The 26,962-nt window shown below is 41.3% G+C and overlaps 1 protein-coding gene across 5 annotated transcripts in view; it reads left to right on the top strand.

The window, feature by feature from the left end:
* Nucleotides 1-26,962, top strand: part of TMTC1 (transmembrane O-mannosyltransferase targeting cadherins 1) — a 224,026-nt gene that overhangs the window by 183,274 nt on the left and 13,790 nt on the right. For all 5 annotated transcript variants that reach the window (XM_036889221.2, XM_036889219.2, XM_036889217.2 and 2 more), the window contains 4 exons: nt 5,973-6,081; nt 23,309-23,411; nt 25,615-25,750; nt 26,337-26,481. In XM_036889221.2, coding sequence (XP_036745116.2) covers nt 5,973-6,081; nt 23,309-23,411; nt 25,615-25,750; nt 26,337-26,481 — 493 coding nt within the window. The remainder of the gene's footprint in view (nt 1-5,972; nt 6,082-23,308; nt 23,412-25,614; nt 25,751-26,336; nt 26,482-26,962) is intronic.

The raw sequence follows: 26,962 nt of genomic DNA, 5'->3' as shown, positions 1-26,962 counted from the left end.
GGGCTCTCTTTAAGTCTTCAGATTCTTACCATTCCACAAACTTGTCTTTGTCCCAGATTCCCATAGGGAATCTTTCCCAGCTCAGCCAGTCCCTCAAGTTCTCCTAACTCCTTCCTTTCTCTGATCAAAGTGCAAGAAGGATGGCTAACACCTGGTGCTGCTTCTTCCTGAGCTGTTAACTCAGCTCTTTAGTGGTGCTGCTGTCTGGAACATCAGCTGTGAATTCTGAAGCTTCAGCTCTCATTCCCCTGGATTCCTCTGAAGTGATGAGTATGACTCTGTTGACCTCCCCCTGCTTTTGAAGCTCTTTAGTTCATTGCTTGTACCGTAACACGTTATTTTTGTTTCTGCTTTCAAGATCCATCTACTCTTGTTACCCCTTCTCATAAATGTCAGGGCACCTGAGGAATTCATTAACTATCCATTATATACACACGTAGAGTCCACATGTCTTAGTAGTAAGGACTTTCCATAATCTTGCCCCTCCCTCCTTCTTTTCTACTCCTCTCCTCCCATACTGTATACATTCATATACCCAGCCAAACTGACCACATATCAATGTATGAGAAACATAAACCTGCAAACTACATTTGAGAGAATACTACAAAAGTTTCAAAGTGAGAGCTCTTCTAGTTTTCTAAAGTATGGTTTCATTTGCATTTTTATCATCTTACATGCATTGTCTGTACAAAACTGAACTATCTGGGAAATGATGGGAATGTTTACCTGTTTCCTCAAGATTTAGGAATTGTTTGTATATAAACAAATTGCTCATTGTTAAAATATTTTCATAAGCATATCTCTCCCAAAATGTTCTTCCTTCATGCTGTGGTTACTAGTGAACTGAGCCTGAGCTGTTTTAAATCCATAGTGTGGTTGGCAGGGAGAGGTCCCTTTCCTCTGTCCTTTCTTTTGCTATGATGGCTGCAATAGGGTGGGAAGGCGGGTGGTCCATTCTGCACAGGTGCACAGAGCAGGCTTTAAGGAACCCTGCTTCTGTTTACCTTCTCTTGAAGGAATTGGAATGTCACAATTTTATTTCCTTACATAAATATTTCCAACAGATGATAAGTAGGTCAGACTGCTTTGTCAGGTACCAGAGTTTTCAGTGGTCTCCCCTGGCCTGACCATCATTTTCCCACCCTTCCCAACACTCAACAGCCTTTCCTGGCTTCATCGGCAGTCTGGTGCCTTTAAGCACCTTGAATGACTGGCAGTGCCCTGGCAGGGCCCTCTGCCCTCACCCTTTCTGCTATCTCTTCTCCAGCTGACACTTGAATGATGCATAACAAAGCTCTTCCTCCTGTCGGGAGCCTGCCCACCCAGGGTGGTCACTCCCCTCCTACACACAGGGACGTGGGTGAGGGAGCGTCGTGAGCAGTTCACCCTGAAGCGGGACCCCTAAACCTGGGATCTGGGTCACATCAGGCAGCCATGTTGACCGGCTCCGCGCACTCTCCTCAGGACCAGGGGCTGTAGGGCTTAGGGGGTTTGGATCTCAACTCTCCCATGTGGTAGCAGGTGACCTTGCAAAACCGTTTTACTGTGCAGTGCCTCCAACTACTAACTTAAAAAGTGGAAATAATACCAGTAACTCGGCTTTCATGGGTACTAAACACAAGACTGCATGTAAGAACTAAACATAGGACCTACCCCCAATGAAGGTGACATAAGTTTGAGTTATTATTAATTATTATTAGTCCAGGGACATCATTTCCTGCCTCCAATTTGAAGCTCAGCTTCTTGGTATAAATTTAATCATGAATTCGAAGTAAATGCACTTTCTATCCCTGCTGTTGAACAGCGTCGGGCGGTATTCAGCCTGTTTGAAACAGCTTCCTGCTCTTAGAAGTAAAGGACGGGACCAGGTGACTCCCGTCAAGCTCTCTGACAGAACAAATCTGTGGTTTTAACTCCAAGTTTCTAACCTAATCTCTTAACTGAAGTTGATGTGGAAGACCAGAGGGGAACTTGGGAGTTCCTGTTCTCTTCAGAGGGAGTCCTTGCAGAAGTGCAGCCCCCCACCTTTGCTGAGAAATCAGCCAGGGAGGCTTCTGGTGGGAATTCCAGGTGGGAGTCGGGCCGCAGGGTGGGGAAGCCGCCAGTGGAGCTGACTGACATCTGCTGCATCGCCCCATGTGCCAGACACTCTGCCAAGCGCACTGCCCATGTGTGGTTATCCCACCAGTACAGGAACCCGGCAAGGTAGGGATGACTGTGCACACTTCACAGATCCAACCACTGAGGCTCATGGCGGTGGAGCATCTAATCCAAGTCATGCAGCTGGTGAGGCCAGAGCTGGATGCAGACAGCAATCAGCCTGAGCCTAAAACGAGGGGTGAGCATTCAACTGCATCATCAAAGCAACCCTTCATCTGTGGGGTAAATGGATCCTCGCTGAATCAGGCTGTTCCCAGCCGCCCTCTCCTCCAGACCCCAACCCGGGAGCACTGCTTCTGTCATCACCTCCAGTCCCAGAAGGGCTCGGCATACATGGTTAGCTGCTCCTTGAAGTGATGCTGACTTGAGACTATGGCCCTCCCCTCCCCAGCCCACCTCCATGCACTCACGGGGCAGAACTGGCTCTGTACGTGCAGGAGCCAGGCCATCGGGGGCGCGTCCTGCTGCTGGACTCCGGGGCAGCAACCTCGCCGAGCCGTTGATGACCTCGAGAGCCTTCCAAGGGAGCGAAGGAGGAGGGGACTCCGGACCTCAGCGTCCCGCCTGTGTGAGGTCATTGTGTGAGCTGGGCCTCCATCTCTGCGGCTCTGTAACTACACAGTCCAAACTGCCCATCACTCCATCCTCAGCTTCCAGCTGGGGAGAGAGGTATTAAGGCAACCAGAGCTGACCCCCAACTCCACTCGGAGTGGGGGGCACCCCAGCTGCCTCCCACTGCTGCAGTGACTTGGATCTGATACTGCAGACCCACCTTTGCTTGGGGTGGTACTGGGTGGGGGGTTGCTGGTAATCTCTTAATGTTGACTGTAGTGTGATTTGAATTTTAAAAAATTTGTTTCTTTCTTCACCACCACAAAATGTCAGTTTTCCTCCACACGGTTCTCCTTTGTGGCTTCTGGAAGCAGTCAAGCAGAAAAACTAGTGTGAACACCAGTAAGGCAGATCCTATATTTCCATTGCTCCACCTAGGGATGTGCTTAATAAATTTGACATAAAACAGATACACAGAACAGGATCCAAATGTCTCCCTTTCCTGAGCAGGGAAGGTACTAAAGCCATAGAAAGATGTGTGCTCTAGAGTGATCGTCTCGATCAGACACTGATAATTTTTGACTTTCACAATTCAGTTTTTCAGAAGGGCTGGTAAAGCCTACCAGCGCCACCCCTGACCCCCAAATCTTCTTTTTCCTTTGTGAGAGACATCATTTTTTGATCCAGCAACAAGAAAATCTCCAACATAAGAGTAGTAATTTAGAGAGCCACCCAGCTCTCTGCAAGTTCATGCTGTGCTTAATGGGAAATTTTACTGCTGCCAAGTGGATTGCCAAATCCATTTATATCTGTTACTGGCATTTCCTAAATTCTCCCAAAATGTCAATACTTTTTCAAAGCAAGCATCTGCTTTCAGTTTAAGCGAATGTGTCATGAGATTCGAGACAGGAATCCAAAAAGTTTTCTAAACTGACAATCTTAACAGGTCCTTAATTACTAAAAGAAAATATGGTGAAGCCTTATTTGCTTTTGCTAAGTATCTGTCATTGAGACAGAGCCAGGAAAGTGAGATGATGCGAATGTTTTTACTTAACATACAAGAAAAATAGACCCACTGCTGTGTAACCAGAGAGAAAATTCCCTGTGAAACTACAAGTGTTTAATGGCAAAATTTGTACATTATGGAGAAGATCTAATTTCTATTTAACGTTTCTCTCATGAAATCAGTGATGAAGATGTTATTGGTCCCAGGAAGCCCTTCTCAGGAATTTTAGCCTTCGGAAGTTCCTGGGGGAAACTTAAGAGGGTGGAGTTTGGCTTGCAGAGTATCCGAGTTTTATTTATGTTGTAATGCCCATACGGATAACACAGGAGCTAAGACTTAGACGCACAGTAGAGGATCTTCACAACGGAGCGTCTGTGAGAGAGAAAGCTGCCTCTTCCTGCTGCAGTGTTTCCCAGTGCCCCCCGCTACCCACCCCACTGCAGCCTCCCCGCATCCCCCAGCACCCAGAGGTAGCCGTCATCCAGGCAGATCAGCCGGCCACCGTGATCTTTCTCCTTGACTCCAGTTGTCCCAGGAAGTCTTCATTCTCCTTTTTTCTTTAGCTTTCATCATCCTGTTCCATTTAGTCTTCTGTCAAGGATCAGTTGCTCAGGAATCCCACATAGTAACCAGGGCAGAGTCTTAAAGTGGGAGCTGAAGACCATCCTCAGGAGAATCTCCTGAGAAGCATATTAAACATAGTGATTCCTGGGCCCCACCCCAGACCTGCTGAATCTTATGAGGCCTGGGCTCCCGCATGTTACCAAGCACCCAGTGATTCTTAAGCACTAAAATTTGAGAACTGTTGATCTAAGGGAAAAGTGAAGACAAAATACTTTAGGTCATGAAGGATACCAGCCATCAGCTGGTGACTTTTTGGCATTTAAGGAAATGCAGGGTGCTGAGAGGCAATAAATACACAGTGCCTCAGCCTGGAGCAGTGGTCCTCCCAGCTTCCCTCACCTCCCAGGGATCCCTCATAGTAGCATCAAAGCTGTGTGAATTCCCTAACAGAAGCCCTGTGTCCCGGTTTCCAGAGGGATTCAGGTTGTTCCTCTCTGTGCCTCCAGCCTGAAGGTGTGCCCGTGGCTGATTGGAGAGGTGTATGCTGAGGTTTGATTTATCTATTTGTTCAGTTACTGTCTACTTAACTCAAGTTTTTCTGTGTAATTCAGAGAAACAACCTGTGGGCATGGTGCTTTAAATCACATGCTTGGTCAGTTCAGAGGCAAATGTTATCTTCCTATTTTTCCCCTTTTGAATTGACCTGTCATTCAGTCTAAACAGCTAACAGAGTAGCCTTACATGGATGGGCTTACACTGATGATAGGCTTCTGGTTTCCTTTAATTAATTGACTTATTATAGCACCAAAAATGGATGCATTAGGAAGTTTTAATACTGTCTACTGCTGGCCCAGGGATGAGCTGTACTTTTAGAGTACATAGAGCATTTCCATTAAGATGGGAATTTGAAACTTGGATTTAGACGGAATTAAGACAGAATTCTGTTTGAAATTTTTCACCTCTCTTTCTGTATCTCTTTAATGGAAATAACTGCTGCAACCTTTCTTTTCTAAGAAGCTCTCCTGGCTTTGCTGAAGAAAAGGCTCAAAATTGCTTCTGCTTCTTCCTTGCCTAAATATAATAAAGGTGACTTTAGCAATCACCCCTACAAGATGCTGATGCGCTCCTTTGTGGCTCTCCATCAGCTGAGTGGATTCTGAACCATCAGTCTGCCATTTAGGCCTCCCCCACCTGGGGTTTGCTTGAAATGAGGTTTCCAAGGGGACTGACTGTGTGCTGCTGATGTTATTTTACATTTAGTGCAACATATTATTTGATGTATTTAGTGGACATTATTATATTAAAAATCTATTATGTAATCAGAGGATATCACATACATTATGTTAAAAATATGTTATGGTAGAGGAATAATCAGTGGGACTTCCTGGTTACCAAACTTGTAAAATATTAAGAAAAACTCTCAATAAGGGCAGGAAATAGAGATAGAAAAATCAGAGAGCAACCTGCAGCATCGTTTACATCGTAACATCTCTTTGCACTGAGAATTCAGAGACAGAGAGAAACTGTTAGGACCTTGAGACAGTCTGGTTTAATTCATTTGCAGTAAAATCCAGAGTGAATCAGCCAATCTTTACTAAAAGACATGAGATGTTAAAGTCTAATCAGAGGATTTTTTTTAGAAATGTTATTAAAAGATATTTTTTTCTTCCCTTTTTATTATATTCTACAGGTCTCAGGAGAAAAAAGAAGAGGCAATCACCTTACTGAAGGATTCCATTAAATATGGGCCAGAATTTGCAGATGCATATTCAAGCTTAGCTTCATTATTGGCGGAGCAGGTAATTGTTTCTATTTAATTTCACATATTTTTTAAAACTTTGTTGAATGTGTAAATTAATATAATACAGATTCTTGTACTGATGGTTTAATTTGTAAACTCCTATCAGGCAATAATCTGTCAGTTTTCTTCTTACAGAAATCACAAGCCTGGTTTTCTCTGTCATTCTCTGTGTAGTATAGGTGGCCTTTGGGTAAATATACCATTCTAGACCATTTATATATTCTCTGCACTTTGGGACAAAAATCTGTCAAGAACAATATGCAACATTTGCTGGTTTTATTACTGTTTACTTAATCATACTTCTCTGGGGAATTGTTAATAGACTAAGATGTCAGAACTCAGTATGGGACCAGTTACCAATAATCGTATAGATCCTGCATCTCCATTCTTCTTAGAAGATCACAGAGGCTTGTAGAACAAGCTCTGAAGAGAAAACATCCCTTATGGCATAAAACAGAGGGATATTTTTATTCCCCTCCTTCTCTTCATTTGTGTCTAAATGTCCTGTTACCTCCTTGCGGTGTCCTGGATGTATGTCCCCTGCAGTGGGGTAAAAATGTAAATTGTCTTCTCTAAATTCACAATGTAGTTTCGTTGGCAGAGCGTAGTGTCCTCAGGAGAGATTCTGCGACCACGTGATTGCCAGGTTGTCTTTAGAATCAAACTCGACACCTCTGAAAGGCACCCTGTAGCATTCAGTTGGCTGAAATATAATGAACGATTTGCTACTGCACCTCAGTTACATAGGTGTGTAATTCACATTCAGGAAACTTGAGAGGTTTCACCAACAGCAAAATCGGGACATTGTGTGGGGTCCTTGGTCATTTTTTCGAGTGCAAAACTAAGAAGTCTGAGGGTAGCTGCAGGAAGCCATGTCCATTTGTCACCCTAAAATGACACCCTAAAATGAATGATACTGGTTTGTTAGCACCCACATGGTGCTCTGGCTCAGAATGGAGATGTAGTCAACTGAAACCCCTAAAAAATGTGGATGCTTATAATCTAGGTCTCATTCTGCAGGCAACTTTTTATAACCTGAATGAAAGGATTCATCTCTATCTGCATTTAATTTCAGCTTCTTTATATCGGTTTGAAATGTCAGGTGTTCTAGGACTTTATACTCCTTTTTTTCTGCCATTAATTATATTAACTCTTCTTTTCAGATAACTTCACTTGGCAAATTGAATAAGAATAGTTTCTAGTTACTTATTTATATTTTTGATAGACAATGCTGGAAAGATTAGTAGTAGCTAAAAGTTCATTATGTATGTATAATCTTCTCTCCAAGTTGACTTCTATTTTAACCAAGTCTCTGCAGGTACAAGTTTTCAACATTTGATTAATTTATCAAATTATATTATCATCTAGCTCATCTCTCTCAGTCAGTCTTGTCTACAAGGGTGTCAAGGCACTTTGTCAGATACCTGCTGAAATCCTCCCCCTGATCTAATTTGTGATTCTATCCAAAAAATGGAAATGGGGTTCATTTGGTGTGCCTAGCTCTTACTGTAAGCGTGCTTCAGGCTGTTGTCACAGTGTCCCATCCTTACTGCCAGTAAAACCATGAGGGTAATAATCCTTTCTAGGATTTGTCTGGAGCTAATATTGTGTTCCTTACCCTGCTGGAACCTGCAGGTAGCAAGTAATGCTATTTAGACACAGCAGAGGATCTGAGAAGGGGAAATTTGACAAATAGGTTAATAAGTTGAAAGACATTTCATGGTGGATTATATTAAGGCCCACAATAGAGCCTAAATTTGAAAATGATAGATGGTGGGAAGCAAAGTGAAGCATCTGAGGAAAGGTTTTTAAAACCTGTGAGGAAGAAAATCCTGTGGAAATATGTGGGGTAGTCTTGAGGGGCTTTTGAATGCACCCTAGTATGGGTAGTTAAGAGCCTTGTTTCAGGAAGCAAGTGTGGGAATGGGTAGACTCTCTTGTGGGAAAAGAATCCCTTTGTGTTTAGAGACTGTCTCCATGCGAAAGCTGAAAGGAAAAGAAAAATAGAAAATGATAACTCCAGGGCAGAGGGTCTAACAGGCTGAGAAGACACAGGGCCACTGAGAGCCACGGGGAAGCCAGGATATTAGGAAGGGAAAAAATGAGATCAGCTTCAATATTTTTTCCAATTACACAAGTAGTATTTATATACATGGAAAGTGTGGAAAAATCATAGAAAATAAAATACACCCTTCATCCATAATATAATACACGGAACAACAAATGCTGTCATTTTTCTAATATCCTGCAGGTCATTTTAATGCACTTACTTTGTTTTCAAACTGACATTCATCTATAGTTTGTATCCTGTTCTTTTCACTTGCCATTAAATTATACATAATATTGTATGTAGAGGGCGGAGCCAACATGGCGGCGTGAGTAGGACAGTGGGAATCTCCTCCCAAAAACATATACACTTTTGAAAATACAACAAACACAACTAGCCCTAAAAGAGAGACCAGAAGACGCAGGACAGTGGCCAGACTGCAGCTACACCAGCGAGAACCCAGCGACTGGTGAAAGGGGTGAGATACAAGCCCCGGCCCGGCGGGACCCGAGCGCCCCTCCCCCCAGCTCCCGGCGGGAGAACAATAGGCAGAGCGGGAGGGAGACGGAGCCCAGGACTGCCGAACACCCAGCCCCAGCCATCCGGGCCAGAGCGCAGACACAGTACATGCCCAGGGGGCCCTGGATACTGGGGGAACAGGGAGCAAGACCTCAGAGCGGGTGCTGAAGCTGATGCCCCTGTGACAAAGAAAAGCGGGGGCTTTTTGAAAGTCTTAAAGGGACAGGGACTTAACAGCTTGACGGAAAAAACCCAGGTCACAGTACAGCAGCTGGAAATTACAGGGAAAACCGGGTGCACTAACCCCCTGGGCAACAGCTCTGAGACCCCTCACGGAGGCAAACAGTCAAGCAGCCCCCCCATCCATCACCCCACCGGGCGCTGCGAAAGCAGAGAAGCAGCCTGAGACAAATTCCGCCCACAGAAAGGGAAATTTCTCCCTCCCGGCCAGGCAAGACACAAAGACCCACTCTACACGCAATTACCCAACACAAGCCACTAGGGGTCGCAGTTGCCCCAGTAAAGAAAGGCCAGTAGTAAGTGAAAATTTTGGCCCTCCCAGCTGACAGTCAATAGCACCTGTCAACATGAAAAGGCAAAAAAATATGATCCAGACAAGACTAACCCAGAGAGCTTCAGCATCTGCTACATCTTCCCCTGAGAAGGAACCTGGGGAGATAGATTTAGCCAGTCTACCTGAAAAAGAATTCAAAACAAAAGTCATAACCATGCTGATGGACTTGCAGAGAAATATGCAAGAACTAAGGAAGGAGAATTCAGAAATAAAACAAGCTCTGGAAGGACTTCAAAACAGAATGGACGAGATGCAAGAGACCATTAATGGACTAGAAAACAGAGAACAGGAACGTAGAGAAGCTGATGCAGAGAGAGATAAAAGGATCTCCAGGAATGAAAGAATTTTAAGAGAGCTGAGTGATCAATATAAAAGAAATAATATAAGAATCATAGGCATTCCAGAAGAAGTAGAGAGAGAAAAGGGGATAGAAAATGTCTTTGAAGAAATAATTGCTGAAAATTTCCCCAAACTAGGGGAAGAAATGGCCTCTCAGACCACAGAGGTACACAGAACTCCCATGACAAGGGATCCAAGGAGGGCAACACCAAGACACATAATAATTAAAATGGCAAAGATCAAAGACAAGGACAAAGTATTACAAGCAGCCAGAGAGAAAAAAAAAGGTTACCTACAAAGGAAAACCCATCAGGCTATCATCAGACTTCTCAACAGAAACCCTACAGGCCAGAAGAGAATGGCATGATATACTTAATGCAATGAAACAGAAGGGCCTCGAACCAAGACTACTGTATCCAGCACGAATATCATTTAAATATGAAGGAGGGATTAAACAATTCCCAGACAAGCAAAAGTTGAGGGAATTTGCCTCCCACAAACCACCTCTACAGGGCATCCTACAGGGACTGCTCTAGATGGGAGCACTCCTAAAAAGAGCACACAACAAAACACCCAACATATGAAGAAGGGAGGAGGAGGAATAAGAAGGGAGAGAAATAAAGAATCATCAGATTGTGTTTATAATAGCTCAACAAGCGAGTTAAGTTAGACAGTAAGACAGTAAAGAAGCTAACCCTAAACCTTTGGTAACCACAAACTTAAAGCCTGCAATGGCAATAAATTCATACCTTTCAATAATCACCCTAAATGTAAATGGACTGAATGCACCAATCAAAAGACACAGAGTAATAGAATGGATAAAAAAGCAAGATCCATCCATATGCTGCTTACAAGAGACTCACCTCAAACCCAAAGACGCGCACAGACTTAAAGTCAAGGGATGGAAAAAGATATTTCAAGCAAACAACAGAGAGAAGAAAGCAGGTGTTGCAATTCTGGTATCAGACAAAACAGACTTCAAAATAAAGAGAGTAACAAAAGACAAAGAAGGACATTACATAATGATAAAGGGCTCAGTCCATCAAGAGGATATAACCATTATAAATATATATGCACCCAATACAGGAGCACCAACATACCTGAAACAAATATTAACAGAACTAAAGGAGGAAATAGAATGCAATGCATTCATTCTAGGAGACTTCAACACACCACTCACTCCAAAGGACAGATCCACCAGACAGAAAATAAGTAAGGACACAGAGGCACTGAACAACACACTAGAACAGATGGACCTAATAGACATCTACAGAACTCTACATCCAAAAGCAACAGGATACATGTTCTTCTCAAGTGCACATGGAACATTCTCCAGAATAGACCACATACTAGGACACAAAAAGAGCCTCAGTAAATTCCAAAAGATTGAAATCCTACCAACCAACTTTTCAGACCACAAAGGCATTAAACTAGAAATAAACTGTTCAAAGAAAGCAAAAAGGCTCACAAACACATGGAGGCTAAACAACACGCTCCTAAATAATCAATGGATCAATGACCAAATCAAAATGGAGATCCAGCAATATATGGAAACAAATGACAACAACAACACTAAGCCCCAACTTCTGTGGGACGCAGCAAAAGCAGTCTTAAGAGGAAAGTATATAGCACTCCAAGCATATTTAAAAAAGGAAGAGCAATCCCAAATGAACGGTCTAATGTCACAACTATCAAAATTGGAAAAAGAAGAACAAATGAGGCCTAAGGTCAGCAGAAGGAGGGACATAATAAAGATCAGAGAAGAAATAAATAAAATTGAGAAGAATAAAACAATAGCAAAAATCAATGAAACCAAGAGCTGGTTCTTCGAGAAAATAAACAAAATAGATAAGCCTCTAGCCAGACTTATTAAGAGGAAAAGAGAGTCAACACAAATCAACAGTATCAGAAATGAGAAAGGAAAAATCACAACAGATCCCGCAGAAATACAAAGAATTATTAGAGACTACTATGAAAACCTATATGCTAACAAGCTGGGAAACCTAGGAGAAATGGACAACTTCCTAGAAAAATACAACCTTCCAAGACTGACCCAAAAAGAAACAGAAAATCTAAACAGACCAATTACCAGCAACGAAATTGAAGCGGTAATCAAAAAACTACCAAAGAACAAAACCCCCGGGCCAGATGGATTTACCTCGGAATTTTATCAGACATACAGGGAAGGCATAATACCCATTCTCCTTAAAGTTTTCCAAGAAATAGAAGAGGAGGGGATACTCCCAAACTCATTCTATGAAGCTAACATCACCCTAATACCAAAACCAGGCAAAGACACCACCAAAAAAGAAAACTACAGACCAATATCCCTGATGAACGTAGACGCAAAAATACTCAACAAAATTTTAGCAAACCGAATTCAAAAATACATCAAAACCATCGTACACCATGACCAAGTGGGATTCATCCCAGGGATGCAAGGATGGCACAACATTCGAAAGTCCATCAATATCATCCACCACATCAACAAAAAGAAAGACAAAAACCACATGATCATCTCCATAGATGCTGAAAAAGCATTTGACAAAGTTCAACATCCATTCATGATAAAAACTCTCAGCAAAATGGGAATAGAGGGCAAGTACCTCAACATAATAAAGGCCATCTATGAAAAACCCACAGCCAACATTATATTGAATAGCGAGAAGCTGAAAGCATTTCCGCTGAGATCGGGAACTAGACAGGGATGCCCACTCTCCCCACTGTTATTTAACATTGTACTAGAGGTCCTAGCCACGGCAATCAGACAAAACAAAAAAATACAAGGAATCCAGATTGGCAAAGAAGAAGTTAAACTGTCACTATTTGCAGATGACATGATACTGTACATAAAAAACCCTAAAGACTCCACCCCAGAACTACTAGAACTGATATCGGAATACAGCAAAGTTGCAGGATACAAAATCAACACACAGAAATCTGTGGCTTTCCTATATACCAACAATGAACCAAGAGAAAGAGAAATCAGGAAAACAACTCCATTCACAATTGCATCAAAAAAAATAAAATACCTAGGAATAAACCTAACCAAAGAAGTGAAAGACTTATATTCTGAAAACTACAAGTCACTCTTAAAAGAAATTAAAGGGGACACTAACAGATGGAAACGCATCCCATGCTCATGGCTAGGAAGAATTAATATCGTCAAAATGGCCATCCTGCCCAAAGCAATATACAGATTTGATGCAATCCCTATGAAACTACCAGCAACATTCTTCAATGAACTGGATCAAATAATTCAAAAATTCATATGGAACCACCAAAGACCCCGAATAGCCAAAGCAATCCTGAGAAAGAAGAATAAAGTAGGGGGGATCTCACTCCCCAACTTCAAGCTCTATTATAAAGCCATAGTAATCAAGACAATTTGGTACTGGCACAAGAACAGAGCCACAGACCAATGGAACAGACTAGAGAATCCAGACATTAACTCAGACATATATGGTCAATTAATATTTGATAAAGGAGCCATGGACATACAATGGCGAAATGACAGTCTCTTCAACAGGTGGTGCTGGCAAAACTGGACAGCTACATGTAGGAGAATGAAACTGGACCATCGTCTAACCCCATATACAAAAGTAAACTCAAAATGGATCAAAGACCTGAATATAAGTCATGAAACCATTAAACTCTTGGAAGAAAACATAGGCACAAACCTCTTAGACATAAACATGAGTGACCTCTTCTTTAACATATCTCCCCGGGCAAGGAAAACAACAGCAAAAATGAACAAGTGGGACTATATTAAGCTGAAAAGCTTCTGTACAGCAAAAGACACCATCAATAGAACAAAAAGAAACCCTACAGTATGGGAGAATATCTTTGAAAATGACACATCCGATAAAGGCTTGACGTCCAGAATATATAAAGAGCTCACATGCCTCAACAAACAAAAAACAAATAACCCAATTAAAAAATGGGCAAAGGAACTGAACAGACGGTTCTCCAAAAAAGAAATACAGATGGCCAACAGACACATGAAAAGATGCTCCACATCGCTAATTATCAGAGAAATGCAAATTAAAACTACAATGAGGTATCACCTCACACCAGTAAGGATGGCTGCCATCCAAAAGACAAACAACAACAAATGTTGGCGAGGCTGTGGAGAAAGGGGAACCCTCCTACACTGCTGGTGGGAATGTAAGTTAGTTCAACCATTGTGGAAAGCAGTATGGAGGTACATCAAAATGCTCAAAACAAACTTACCATTTGACTCAGGAATTGCACTCCTAGGAATTTACCCTAAGAATGCAGCAATCAAGTATGAGAAAGATCAGTGCACCCCTATGTTTATCGCAGCACTATTTACAATAGCCAAGAATTGGAAGCAACCTAAATGTCCATCGATAGATGAATGGATAAAGAAGATGTGGTACATATACACAATGGAATACTACTCAGCCATAAGAAAAGGGAAAATCCTACCATTTGCAGCAACATGGATGGAGCTCAGGTATTATGCTCAGTGAAACAAGCCGAGCGGAGAAAGAGAAATACCAAATGATTTCACTCATCTGTGGAATATAAGAACAAAGGAAAAACTGAAGGAACAAAACAGCAGCAGAATCACAGAACTCAAGAATGGACTAACAGGTACCAAAGGGAAAGGGACTGGGGAGGATGGGTGGGTAGGGAGGGATAAGGGGGGGAGAAGTAGGGGGGTATTAAGATTAGCATCCATAGCGGGGTGGGAGAAAGGGGAGGGCTGTACAACACAGAGAAGACAAGTAGTGATTCTACAACAGGTTGCTACGCTGATGGACAGTGACTGTAAAGGAGTATATAGGGGGGACCTGGTATAGGGGAGAGCCTAGTAAACAAAGTATTCGTCATGTAAGTGTAGATTAATGATTAAAAAAAAAAAAATGCAGTTCCTATGTGGTGACCTCTAATGAGTTCTACACAATGATATAAAGGACATATAAAAGTGTAGGCAAAGGGTCTGTTTGTGTTTATACAGAGGATCAAAGCCTAATTTGGCTACCCCGAAAATGAACTAAGAAACGATATGAAAGAGAACTTCCAACATCAGCACTCTCGGGAAGACTCATGCCAGAAGATGATCATCAAAAAACCCCAACAAAGATCCACGCACTGCTACAGCTGTAGATGCACTCATCCCACCAGCTCCTGGACTTGCCATGGGAATGAGGAAGGAGATATCTAAGCTGGCCTGTGCATACAGTAAAACAACAAATTTGACTGGATCTATACTGTTGGAACTCAACCAAGAATTTGGAGAAGTGCAAATTGTAGCGCTCCAAAGTCTTACAACTACAGACTATTTACTGTTAAAAGAACATATGGCATGTGAACAGTCCCCAGGAATGGGTTGTTTTAATTTGTCTGATTTTTCTCAAACTACTCAAATTCAGTTAGATAATAACCATCATATCATTGATAAGTTTTCACAAATGCCTAGGGTGCCTAACTGGTTTTCTTGGTTTCACTGGAGATGGCTGGTAATTACAGGTATGCTTTGGTTATGTAACTATACTCCTATTATGTTAATGTGTGTGCGCAATTTAAGTAGTAGCTTAAAATCTATACATGCTGAAGTTACTCTACAAGAAGATATGTCAAAGAAATAATCAATCTTCCCATGTTTTCTCCCGCCTGCTACTTCTATAGCTTTTCTTCTTTCTTCCTAATTACAACGAATTCTTAAATAGAATTCGTGCCTCATATCAAATTTACCGAGTATCATAACTCCTCCAAGTGGTAAAGATACCTCAAGACAAATGCTGGGCATAGAAGCCACAGGGCATAAACATGCAAAGAAATAAAAAGCTAACCATTTCAAACAATAAGGCTTCTCTCTCACTTACCAACTTAACATTTCCCTGTATGGCCCCGGAAGATGACTGGTTAGCCAGAGACGGGTAAGATTCCTCAAGGGAGGAACAACCTAAGACAGGCACAGTCGCAGGGGGGTCATCAGGTGAGAAATTGGGGATCAACAGAGGTGAGGCTTAGAACCTCACCCCCCCTGTTCTGAGAGAAATCTTCTGCATATGTGGATGTTTTATTGCCCTTGTCTAGCTTGGATTAACACATAGTCTACAGGCACACACCTGATCATCTACATTTGCTCTCTTACAACACTAAACTATGTTTTCTACCTTTATGTTGTATCTACCTACCACTTCAGCATCTTATTAAAAATAATAAAGAGAGAAATGTGGTATCCACATATAAATCAAGTATAAAAATCAAATGTGTATTCATATTTGAACTGACTGTTTATAGTTCATAATGCATGAGCAAAACCAAAAGTTTCTGTGATGACTGCCCTTGTACTGTTCACCATGTAACTTATTCACTATGTAAGAATTTGTTCTCCATGTAAGAACTTGTTCGTTATGCTTCAGAAGATTGGAGACTGACGAAAATTAGGCTTGGGGTGGATTAATGATTGTGCATTGAGCATTGACTCCCCTATACAGAATTTTATTGTTGTTAACAACCATTTGATCAATAAATATGAGAGATGCCCTAACAACAACAACCAAGAAAAAGTACACACTTCCAATTGTAAAATAAATAAGCAACCGGGATGTAATGTATAGCATAAGGAATATAGTCAAAATATTGTAACAACTTGGTATGGTGATAGCTGGTACTTAGAATTATCATGTATATAAATGTTGAATCACTGTGTTGTACACCTGAAACTAATGTAATGTAATACTGTGTGTCAACTACCCTTCAATAAAAAATAATTATCTAAAAAAAAAAAAAAAAAAAAAATATTGTATGTATTTTCATGGTGCTAAATGGCCTTTATAAATACCATTTTAATAACTATTTGCCAGTTTATCAAAGTACTGCCTTGTAATTTACATAATAATACCCCAGATGTTGGTCATTTGGGTTCCTTTGCATGTCTGTGTATGTGTGGCACTTAACATTTCCTTCCTTATGGCTTTTTTAAACAGTATTTTGAATCATTTCTAAAGACAGCTTCCTAGAAGTAGAATTCCCATAGCAGCATATTTCATTGAGATACGTTACTACATTTCTTTCCAAGTGTGGTATCGATGTGGTCTGCCCCCAGCAGTGTACAACCTTTAAGTCTTGAATGTTAGTGGAACATTTGAATGAAAGAGCATATGGACAGATGACAGTGAGAGAGATTAGGGCTGTTAGGACTTCAAATAATGAGACCATACCATGAATAGGTAATTTCCCTGAGGGGAAGATGAAGAGTAGTGTAAGGGGGGGAAAAAAACCTTAAAGAACTTTTTACCTTTCTCATTTTACAGATAAAAATGTAAGGTGCATAGAATTCATTTTTACCTTGTTGATGTCTATTAATTGATCAGGCATCAGATTAAAGGTCACTCTTGGGCCACTGTCCCTGCTCCCTGTATGCCCCTTCTCACATCAGGGTAGGTCCCTATAACATTCCCACTGGTACTGCCCGAGGTCACACAAATAACTAATGTCAAGACCAAGACTAGAGCCTGCTCTTCACTGTATGACGCTATGGTCCCATGATTGGACAGTGGCAATAGGCCATAGTCAGGTTGGGTGTGGAAGGGGCAGGAAGAAAGAAGAGTACAGAGGGAACCAGCAGGCGAGTTGTCATAGAAATTAGATACTTAAACGAAACCAGGAAATTGATGCCCACTGTATGTCAACTGCAGAAAAAAAAAAAAGAAAAGAGCAAAGAGCAAAGAAAATCTCAGATTCAGTCAAGGTGGTCTCTAGCTTACCATTCTCTCCTGGTTCTCCATTAGCATTCAGAACTGGCTCTACTCCAGCTTCACTGATAAGATTATAAACATTTATAAGTCCACCATCACTTTTAACCAGCCCTCTCATGCCATAGATTATATAGCTTGCATTACACTAGCAGTAAAGGAAATAAAATGAACATTGTGTATGACTCCGACCCACTGTAAATCATTGCTCGCCCTAGGTTTATAGCCTATTGAAAAGCTCAATTAATTAATTTGATAACACTTAAAATATTTTCCTTTTATGTATTTGAGGATATGATTTCACCTGATATAGGAATGAACAGAAGATTGGAATAATAAAATAGAAGTTAAGAAGTTTAGACCAAGAGTAGGAGTCCCAGAGTCAGTGTCTCTCTTGCCCCAAATGCCATGTTTTGGGTAAAATTAGCCACGTATAGTATTGCATGCGTGGCCAGGGCAACTCGAACTGCAACCTACCTTAAGGATTTACTGATATAATTATTCAGCACATATTTATTGAGCACCTAGGTACCACCAAACATTAGAGATTGTTGAACTCGCAGGATGTGGGCCTTATCCTCATGGAGCTTAGAGCCTAGAAGGGAAGGCTACCCCTCAGCAAGGAATTACGGCTTCCTCCCCAATATCTAACACAATTTTGGCAAGTGTGCAAAAAGCAATTACCAGTGAGAATGTTATAGGGACCTGACCTGATGTGAGAAGGGGCTTACAGGGAGCGGGGACAGTGGCCCAAGAGTGACCTTATAATCTGATGTCTGATGAGTTTATAGATATCCGTAAGGTAAAAAATGAAAAGGAAAAGCTTTCTGGTAGAGAAAATGGACCATGTGAGGGCTCTGGGGTGGGGAGCAGTATGGTTCTTTCCTTTAAGAGAAAGTTACATGCCTGGAAGTGCAGAGAATCAGGACCACGTGGCACGAGCAGAGACCAGAGGCGGAGGAGCTGCAGGTCTCCGCCAGCGTGGGTCTCTCCCTCCTCCTGGCCTCCTGACAGTGTTACTCACGCTGGTTGCTTAGTCTTGTCAGACTTCCGGTTGGGCTTTTGTTTTATGATCCATGGCCTTTCCTCTTTAGAGTGATTTCTTTCTCTCGTCCGTGAATTGTGACAGAGAGGTGTTGATCTCAGTCTGCTGAGTGATAAAAAAATTCAGGATTGCGAATACCTACCCTTTCCTTGGTGAGGAGGAGTGCCAGGTTAATTGATTCCTTTCAGCTGAATGAGAAAGAGAATTGGACATCCGAGGCTGACAGCACATTTCTCCTACGTGTCCATCTTGATGACTGACGGGTGGACGAACTCTTTTGTAAAGAAAATAAAAGCAAAGGAGAGGCTGAGAAAATAAGCATCTCTGCCTTGTGTTTTGATGAGTTTCTCAGAGAAGTCATTGACATGAGTTCAAATGTCCACTGGTCCTAAACTTTCCAGATTTGTAAAGGTAAATAAAGTCATTTGGCTAATGGGGAGATGTCTTATGTGTGCTCATGGCATTGACCAGAGGGAATGGACCTCCGGACAGCAGTTCAGATGAGTGACCGTGGTATGAGGCTGCTGCCGTGTGAGACCAGTTTTTCTTCACATACTTCAATTCAAACATACAAAAACAGGTTAGCACCAAAGTAGGAGAGTCCACCTATCTTCCATTAAGCCAGGCATTAAGGAGATTTTCAAAAACAGAAAATAATGCCACTATTCTCATCAGTTTTGTTGTGTTTTTTTTTTTTTTTGCTTTGGAAAATACACCTTTTTACACAAAGGTGTTGTGTTTGAACCTATTATTTTAAATCAAGAAATGTTTTTAAATTTTCTCAGCTTCATTTCTCTTGGGGTAGATGTGGATAAGTGTAATCCACACAGACTCTTTGGGGTCCTTGGTCATTTTTTAGGGTGCAAAACTAAGAAGTCTGAGGATAGCTGCAGGAAGCCACGTCCGTTTGTCTTCCTGGCTGCTGCCACTTGAACGAGAAGAAGTGTTTTCCAAACACATCCATTGGCCCAACGGAGTAAATCACAGTCAGGGGCACTTCTTCAGAAGACCCACTGTTCACTTTCCCTTCCTTGAGGTACAAAACCGTATTGGGTAATCACAGCGTGTAAAAAGTGGAGACGTTGACCGTGTTTTGTTTGTCCCCCAAGGGCAGCTGATTCCCACGCCACCGAAAATGCTTGTGAGCCTTGGAGGGGAGGAACCCCTGCTGCACGCGGCCCGTCACTGACCGCTGCTCGTGAAGGCAGCCTCACGCCGAGGACGCAGTGTTCAGGGACTCTGCTTACAGCAGACGCTATTATTTGTCAAGACCATCCTCTGGGCCACAAGCATTTTTAATTAAAGTTGTCCTATAAGTAGCTTATATCCATTCCCTTTGGGTCACACAGATCCATGTAGATGAGGAATGGTCAGCTTAGGTCAGAACATCTTGCTGGATGAGGTAAATGAAAGTGAGTGAGTGAAACTGAGCTTCAGGGATGACGCGCTACTACTTTTTAAGATATGTGCGTTGTCCTTTCCAGAGAAAGTGGAATTTATTTTACCTGAACACCTGGAAGGTATTTTTCCCCTGCAGTGGTGGGTCCCTCTCATTATTGAATGAGTGGAGTTAATCATTCCTTGAAGTTTACAGCCAAGGGAAAAGAAAACAAAGGTAGATATTGAAGACATTTTTTGTAGGATTGTGCGGCTGCCCTTCAGGGTTACCAAGGGCACAGGGCTGTGATCGCTTGTTCTTGACAAACATGGTCTTTTAAATCCCATTACTTCCTTGGACTTTGAAAATTGCATATCTAGTGGAAACCCAGCTCATACGCACAGAAGAGAAGTTTTAGATGAAAAAAGTGATCTTGGCCTATTTCGGAACAGCGTGAAAATGGGGAAAAAGTACAATTAAGTCAGGCAAAATGGTAATTGCACTTGAAAACCATTGTTAACTGTTGTATTTGACTTTAGAAAGTTAGAATATGAGAACATCTGTTTTCTTTCTCTCAGAAAAGACACCTTTCAACTCTCCACAGTTTGGTTATAATGATGTTTTTAAGATGTCAAGTAAACCATCGTTTTTTTCAAGCACATTGTTAGGTTGCACAGCTGCTGGAGTTAATGGCGACCAGCATTCTTGGCGTTTGGATCATGACAAATGTAGAGAAGCTAACCCTGAGTCTGAGAGTCACTTGTGGTTGCCTCCCAAGTACCTTGGGCCTCTCCTCCCGTGACGCTGTCACAGCACAGCGTCTTGTACACAGTGCGGTGTCTTCTTGTCAGCATCCCAAGGGCGATAGCAATCCACTCTACGCTTGGCACGTATATGGTGCTCATGAAACATTTGTTGAGGACTCACGTGGATATGCAAAAGTGTAGTTGTTTCTTTTGAATGCAGAGACACCATTGTTTATTTCCAGAAATACAGCTTTTATTCAGAGCCTTCCAATTCCCTGGATGTCCACGGAACACCCCATTTTGTTCTCTGCCCCCGTATAGGTATGAGATTTGGGGCAAGTCTCTTTACCAAGTTGTACCTAGGTTTCTTCATTTGTTAAAAATGGTGGTAATTAGCATCTATTAATATTCTTTCCAGTGCGAATGTTCTTTTATTTCCTCTGCTGAAAATCTCATCCATATTTTAATAATTACTTTTTGAATTTTGATTTTACCTGGACTATGTTAGTGTGTTTTAAAAGTGCCACGTGACAAAGAAAATAGGGTCCTTTGAAAACAAAGAAGGCATTAACGTCAAACACCAACTCTGGTCAATCAGTAACACAGGAAACTCAAGATTTTCAGGAACTGATTACCCGGCTTTGGATTAGCCAGGGTATTCTTTTCTGGTTGCCTTGAAGATTTGCAGTGTTAATTGACGTCCGTATCAGATGATTAAGAAAAATTAAAAGGAAAAACACTGAAGTTAATTATCTTTCACTTAGAGTTAATTAAAGAGGTGTGATAGGAAAGGAACTTGAAACTTGATTAATATGCCACTTGGACAGGGTCTTGATGCCTGTGTGGCCACAGTAACAACTGTGGGACACCTGAGCTCAAGAGCAGCCACACTTAACCTCTTTAAAGCACCACTCACACTGCCGTGTGCTTGTTAGTTCGTTTGCCTCTGAGCTCCTTAGTTGGAGGTGTTTAATCATCTGTGTGTCTCTATGGCATGTTAGCACTAATAGTACTTCAAGTAATAATTATAAGGATAATGACTAACATGATAACGTACTAAGCATTGTTCTAAATGCTCCACACATTTCAGTCCATTTAATCCTTGTAACAACCCTAGGAGATACAGGTACTATTATCATCCCTATCTTACAGTTGGGCACGGAGAGGGGAAGTAGGGTCATGCAGACAGTAAATGGTGGGGCTGGGATTCCAGCCCATGTAGTCAAGCGCTGGCAGCCCCCTTCGTAACCACCGTGCTGTACTCTATAGCCAGCGCACTAAACGTGCGCTGAATGGCTGGGTAAATGAGGAAATAGCCAGTGACACACTGTAGCTATTCATTTGATTGACATCTTATATAATTTCTGTTGTGTCTCCACTTCTCACACACACGCACACAAATTGTCAGTTTTACAATGGATGTTATCTCCACAAAACTTTTTTTCTTGTCCATAGGTTGAAAGATTATTTTGAGACTTTCATTCATCTTTACCTTTTCTGAATTTGAAACTTTGCTGTTTGGCAATCAAAAAGCATATTTTTAAGAAACATGGATCCCTAGTTTGCTGAGCTATGGATTTATAATTCAAATAAGTGAAATTTGTCAAATTCAAACCACACTTTGTTTCTTAAGTGATTATTAAATGTGTGGATTCAAAGAGATAGATAGCATTGGTCATTCTACAGTGGGTAAAAAGCGTCTTTATCTTTCTGGGTCAAATCAAATTAGGCTTCTTGGCTTATTGCTCAGAACTCAGTGCATTCACGAGCTTAAGGCATCATGTCTGAGAAAATTGATGCTGTACATTCCCTTTCCATGTGTCTGGCTGAATGCATAGTAGTAGTAACTTGTGATACAATTGTGGAAAATGTCCATGCTCAGAGAATATAGTAAAGGAAAAGTTTACTGTGGCAAGTCCTTTCCTCTTACCTGGCCTTCCCAGCAGTACCAGGAAACTAGGAGACTGTTAACGTGTGAATAACTGTTAGAATCTGGGTTGCTTTGATTCACTAAGTAGGCTTTAGCTTCTATTCTGTGAAAGAAAGTGCAACATGACAATCTCAGATGGCTGTGAAACATGGACCTAATAGCTAATTCAGAATTATTTGCATGTCAAAGTGCCTCTTTAGGTAGCAGACCAGCGCAATTAGAAAATGGTCCATCAGAGAGCTGGCCACTGATCTGGGCTAACCACAGAAGTCGGAGTTGAGGGGACATATATTCCTGTTGCAGGGAACAGCTCAGAGGTGGATCAGACACAGACTGGATCAGAGAAGTAGCGAAAGTTAGGTGGGCTATGGAAATATTTCTTGTAAAAAAAGGAAAGGCAGAGCCCTCCCAGAATCTGCATCAGCCTCCCTGCCCACTTCCCTCAGAAACCTCACCCAGATCAGCCGCACCTCGTAGGCAAAGAGGATGCTAGTCATGTAAATGCAGCTGAAGGACAAATGGCCCGGCCTCCCTGCCTCCAGTCAGACTGTCACCTCAGGAGATAGTCCTGTATAGAGGCATCACACGTCTTATTCAGTTACTGGGGTGGAGGGCGTCCCATTCAAACAACCGTTCTGATGCTTTTACCACCTGTAGGGCGAATCCTCCCGGATGTCCCTTCTTCGTAAACTTCACTCCGTTGGCCCTAAAGAAACGAAGTGCCGATGAATGGGGGGTATTTGTGTGGATAGGATCGACGTGAACTCAAACAAAGCGCACCAGGTTGGCCCTCAGGGCCCTCTGCACAGTAAACACTCAGTGAATACCTTCTGCTTTTCCCACTTTATTCAGGCTGTTGTTGATTTTTTTTTTTAACTTTCTCATTTATTGTTTTTCTTTGTTCTCTTTCAAAGGAGAGAGTCAAGGAAGCAGAGGAAATATACCAGGCTGGAATAAAGAACTGTCCAGACAGCTCAGACTTACATAACAACTATGGGGTTTTCCTAGTTGATACTGGTAAGTACAGTTAAAGAGAACCTCTTCTGTTGAGATTAGATGATGCTACCTATCAATCAAAATGGCCATCACCCAAATAATGCCTCACAGATAGTAAGCCCTGGGCTTCTCATTTTATAGTAGGAACATCATACTATTGACAGTCACATTGGGGCTGTCATTTCTCTTAATCTTCAAGCTCAGTTCAGTAAAATATGCCCAGTCCTTATATCTCTGAAACTCCTCGGGTAGGAGAAAGTAATCTTGATGAATGAGTCTTCTCTGAGTATCATTTGTACAAGTTCATAAATCTATGGCAAATGATCCTCGGCAATGATACAGGACCCTGAATCTAGTTACCAGTAAAGGGCAAATATTTCCCTCCAGCTGATAAGAAAAGACTCTAGAATTGTTTCATTGTTCTTAATTGGTATACATGATAGAAACTGTATTATTATAATTGGTAAAATACTCTTCTATGACAAATGCTCTATAAAATACACTTACTCCATCTTATTTAATATGAGAATTTACTGGGCAGGGAGTCTGTTCTCTTTTTGATTTGAATCTCATATACTGTTAGCATGTTATGAATACTTAGAAAGAATGAAAAGATATTTGAATTTAATGCAAAGGCACAATTGTGTTTTCATTGATCATTAGACTATCTGCTTTGCAAATTCCATTTTAATTATTTTGTCCATATGAGATGCCAGAAAGGGTTTTGTTTTCTAGGGTATTTGAAGTTTTTCTGTTTTATAGAATATAAATCTGCATTCTGATTCACTTAGGAAACGTCCATTATTTTTGCCTGTAAGATTGTTTTATGCTGCCACCTGCTGGTTCACAAGCAACATAGTAATAAATCAGGTGTAAAGATCAAAAAACCAGGAGAGACCTCCACTTGGCCTGGCCTGGCCTTTCTACTCTTAACCACGAACAATAGTACACCGTCGTCTAACCCCCAAAAATCTCACTAACCACACTACATCTCTTCCTGCCACTCCCTTTTATTACAGTTTTCATAATGGTAAAATTCCCTGTATCATAGTAACCTACACACAGACCTGAACATATACATAGTCTCTTTCGGTACCTCCTACTAAGGTTTGCATTCAAAGCAGGTACACTGGAGAAGATTTCTGTGTAGGTAGGAAACATTCTAAATAAACATTCCATTTAGAACTTCAGGCTGCTCTACATTTCAGTCACTTAGGTATAATTTCACTAGGAGGCCTCTTTGGGGGATCTTATCAAACTAAAGAGACAGGATTCTAGTTCTGGCCTTTACCCTCACTTGCCCTGGGATTTCTGTCAAGTCTTTTAATGTCTCTGCACGGTACTGTCTGTATCTCTAAAGTAATACATTTGTTTATTTTTAACTATCTCTTAAATCTCAAGAGGCAGCTAAGCGATATCAAAAAGCGGCTAAATAATATCCATAACACTTGAAGTCAAATGAGTTCATTTATTTAAAGTGTTTTAAAATGTGTAATTCATCAGACACATGCAAGGTGGTATTACTATTTATAAATAAAGAAGTGCCATTTTAAATAAATATCATTTTTTAAAAATGTTTGCTTTAAAGAGATTTTTAGAGATAGCTGGTACATACTTATTTAAAGCAGTGCCACAATTACTAAGCTTCAGTATACTGAGACCAAATAGTGTTACTATTTATAAATAAAGAAGTGCCATTTTAAATAAATGTCATTTTTAAAAAATGTTTGCTTTAAAGAGATTTTTAGAGATAGCTGGTACATACTTATTTAAAGCAGTGCCACAATTACTAAGCTGCAGTATATTGAGACCAACCCTTAGAAATTGCTTCAGGACAGCTTTCTTTCTAAGATAGCCTAGACTCAGTGTCTCATATAAACCACAATCATTTAAGTTAATCTCAAAACATCCTATTGGCTAGAGCAACGGCCAGAAAACACTTTGACTAACATAATATACATTATAAAAGAAACAGGTTTTAGTTTTTTTATTGCTTTTTATCATTAAGTTCCTTGGAACTGGGAATGAATTATAAAATGGTCCAAAGTTTGGCAGTGACCAGGCAACAAAGCCAAAATGCGAGCTAATTTACAAACTGAGTAACTGATGGTGTCACTCAGCAATGCTGAGGAAGAACGAGGCATACATCTGAGGGGAAATTAAAGAGAAAATGTATTTTATAATTAAGGCATGATCTGTTCTTCCCAACCACCACCGGTTACAGGCTCTCCAGAGAAGGCAGTGACTCATTACCAGCAGGCCATCAAACTTAGTCCAAGTCATCATGTGGCCATGGTGAACCTGGGGAGACTGTACAGGTCCTTGGGAGACAACCGCGTGGCTGAAGAATGGTACAAACGGTATAGTTCCTTTTCTTCACTTTGTAAATTGCCCAAAACCTCAGCAATTGCCCATCAAGTTTTTAGTAATTGGAACAGACATACTCTCAAAATGTTAGCAAATTTTGCCCATTCAGGCAATACAGATTATCGCCTCCAAAGAGAACACCACCAAACTATAAATGGTATCCTAATTAGGGGATTTCTTGCCTGATTCTTAGACTGCAGTGCCAAACCAAGGTTGTAATTTAATTCCCTTTATTTAGTCCATTGTTTTCCAAATCTATGGATTGCAACCCAAACCACAAATAGCAATTTCAAAAGTGGACATAGGTGAAAGACTGTGCATCCATCAGACCAAGTCTATCACCATTAATGAAAAAGGTCCTTGAGGCTCAGTTTCCATACTGATAGTCACTTAGAGACATTCTAATAGTCAGAGGGTGGCATAATGATCTTTTTTTAAACATTCTCTCCTTGATTATAAAAACAAAGATCATGTTGCCACGGAGTCCTCAAGTCATGGACAGGCACCCCGAATCTAAGTTCTGACCTTTGTAAATGTACATATTACAAGAAATGTCAGTTCGTCTTTCTCAAAACTCAGCGCCCTGCAGGTGGCACGCAAAGCTGAGATATTATCCCCTTTGGGAGCATTATATTACAACACTGGCCGGTATGCAGAGGCTTTGCACATTTACCGAGAAGCTGCAGCACTTCGGCCTGCGCAAAGGGAACTCCGCCTGGCGCTGGTGAGTAGACGGACCCAAGAAAACAAAGCGGGGAACATGCACACATCAGGCAGTAGAGGACGCTGCAGTCAGTGAGCCCCAGAACTGGACCGCGGATGCTACCTGTGATAGATGCGTTTATGAATAGCCATATAACCAATGATAGCGCCATTTGCCACAGACATGGACACTAAAAATACTTTTAAGTTTCTGTTTTCAAATAATTTCAAACTCACAAAAATTTGCAAGAATAGTAAATAACTTCCGTATACCTTTTCACCCAGATCCATGGGTTTTTAACATTTTGATGAATTTATCACACCCTCATATATATGTGCATATATGTATATTGTGTATATTTAGGTAGGAAGATATGTGGCAGATACATATTGTTGCTACATACTATTTTTTCCTGAGCCATGTGAGAGTTACAGGTCTCATATCCTTTATTTATAAAAACTTTCAGCATGTAGTCCCTATGAACAAGGACCTTCTCTAACAT

The sequence above is a fragment of the Manis pentadactyla genome, chromosome 14, assembly GCF_030020395.1.
Source record: "Manis pentadactyla isolate mManPen7 chromosome 14, mManPen7.hap1, whole genome shotgun sequence".
NCBI lineage: Eukaryota > Metazoa > Chordata > Mammalia > Pholidota > Manidae > Manis > Manis pentadactyla.
This window is presented reverse-complemented; position numbering and strand designations above follow the sequence as displayed.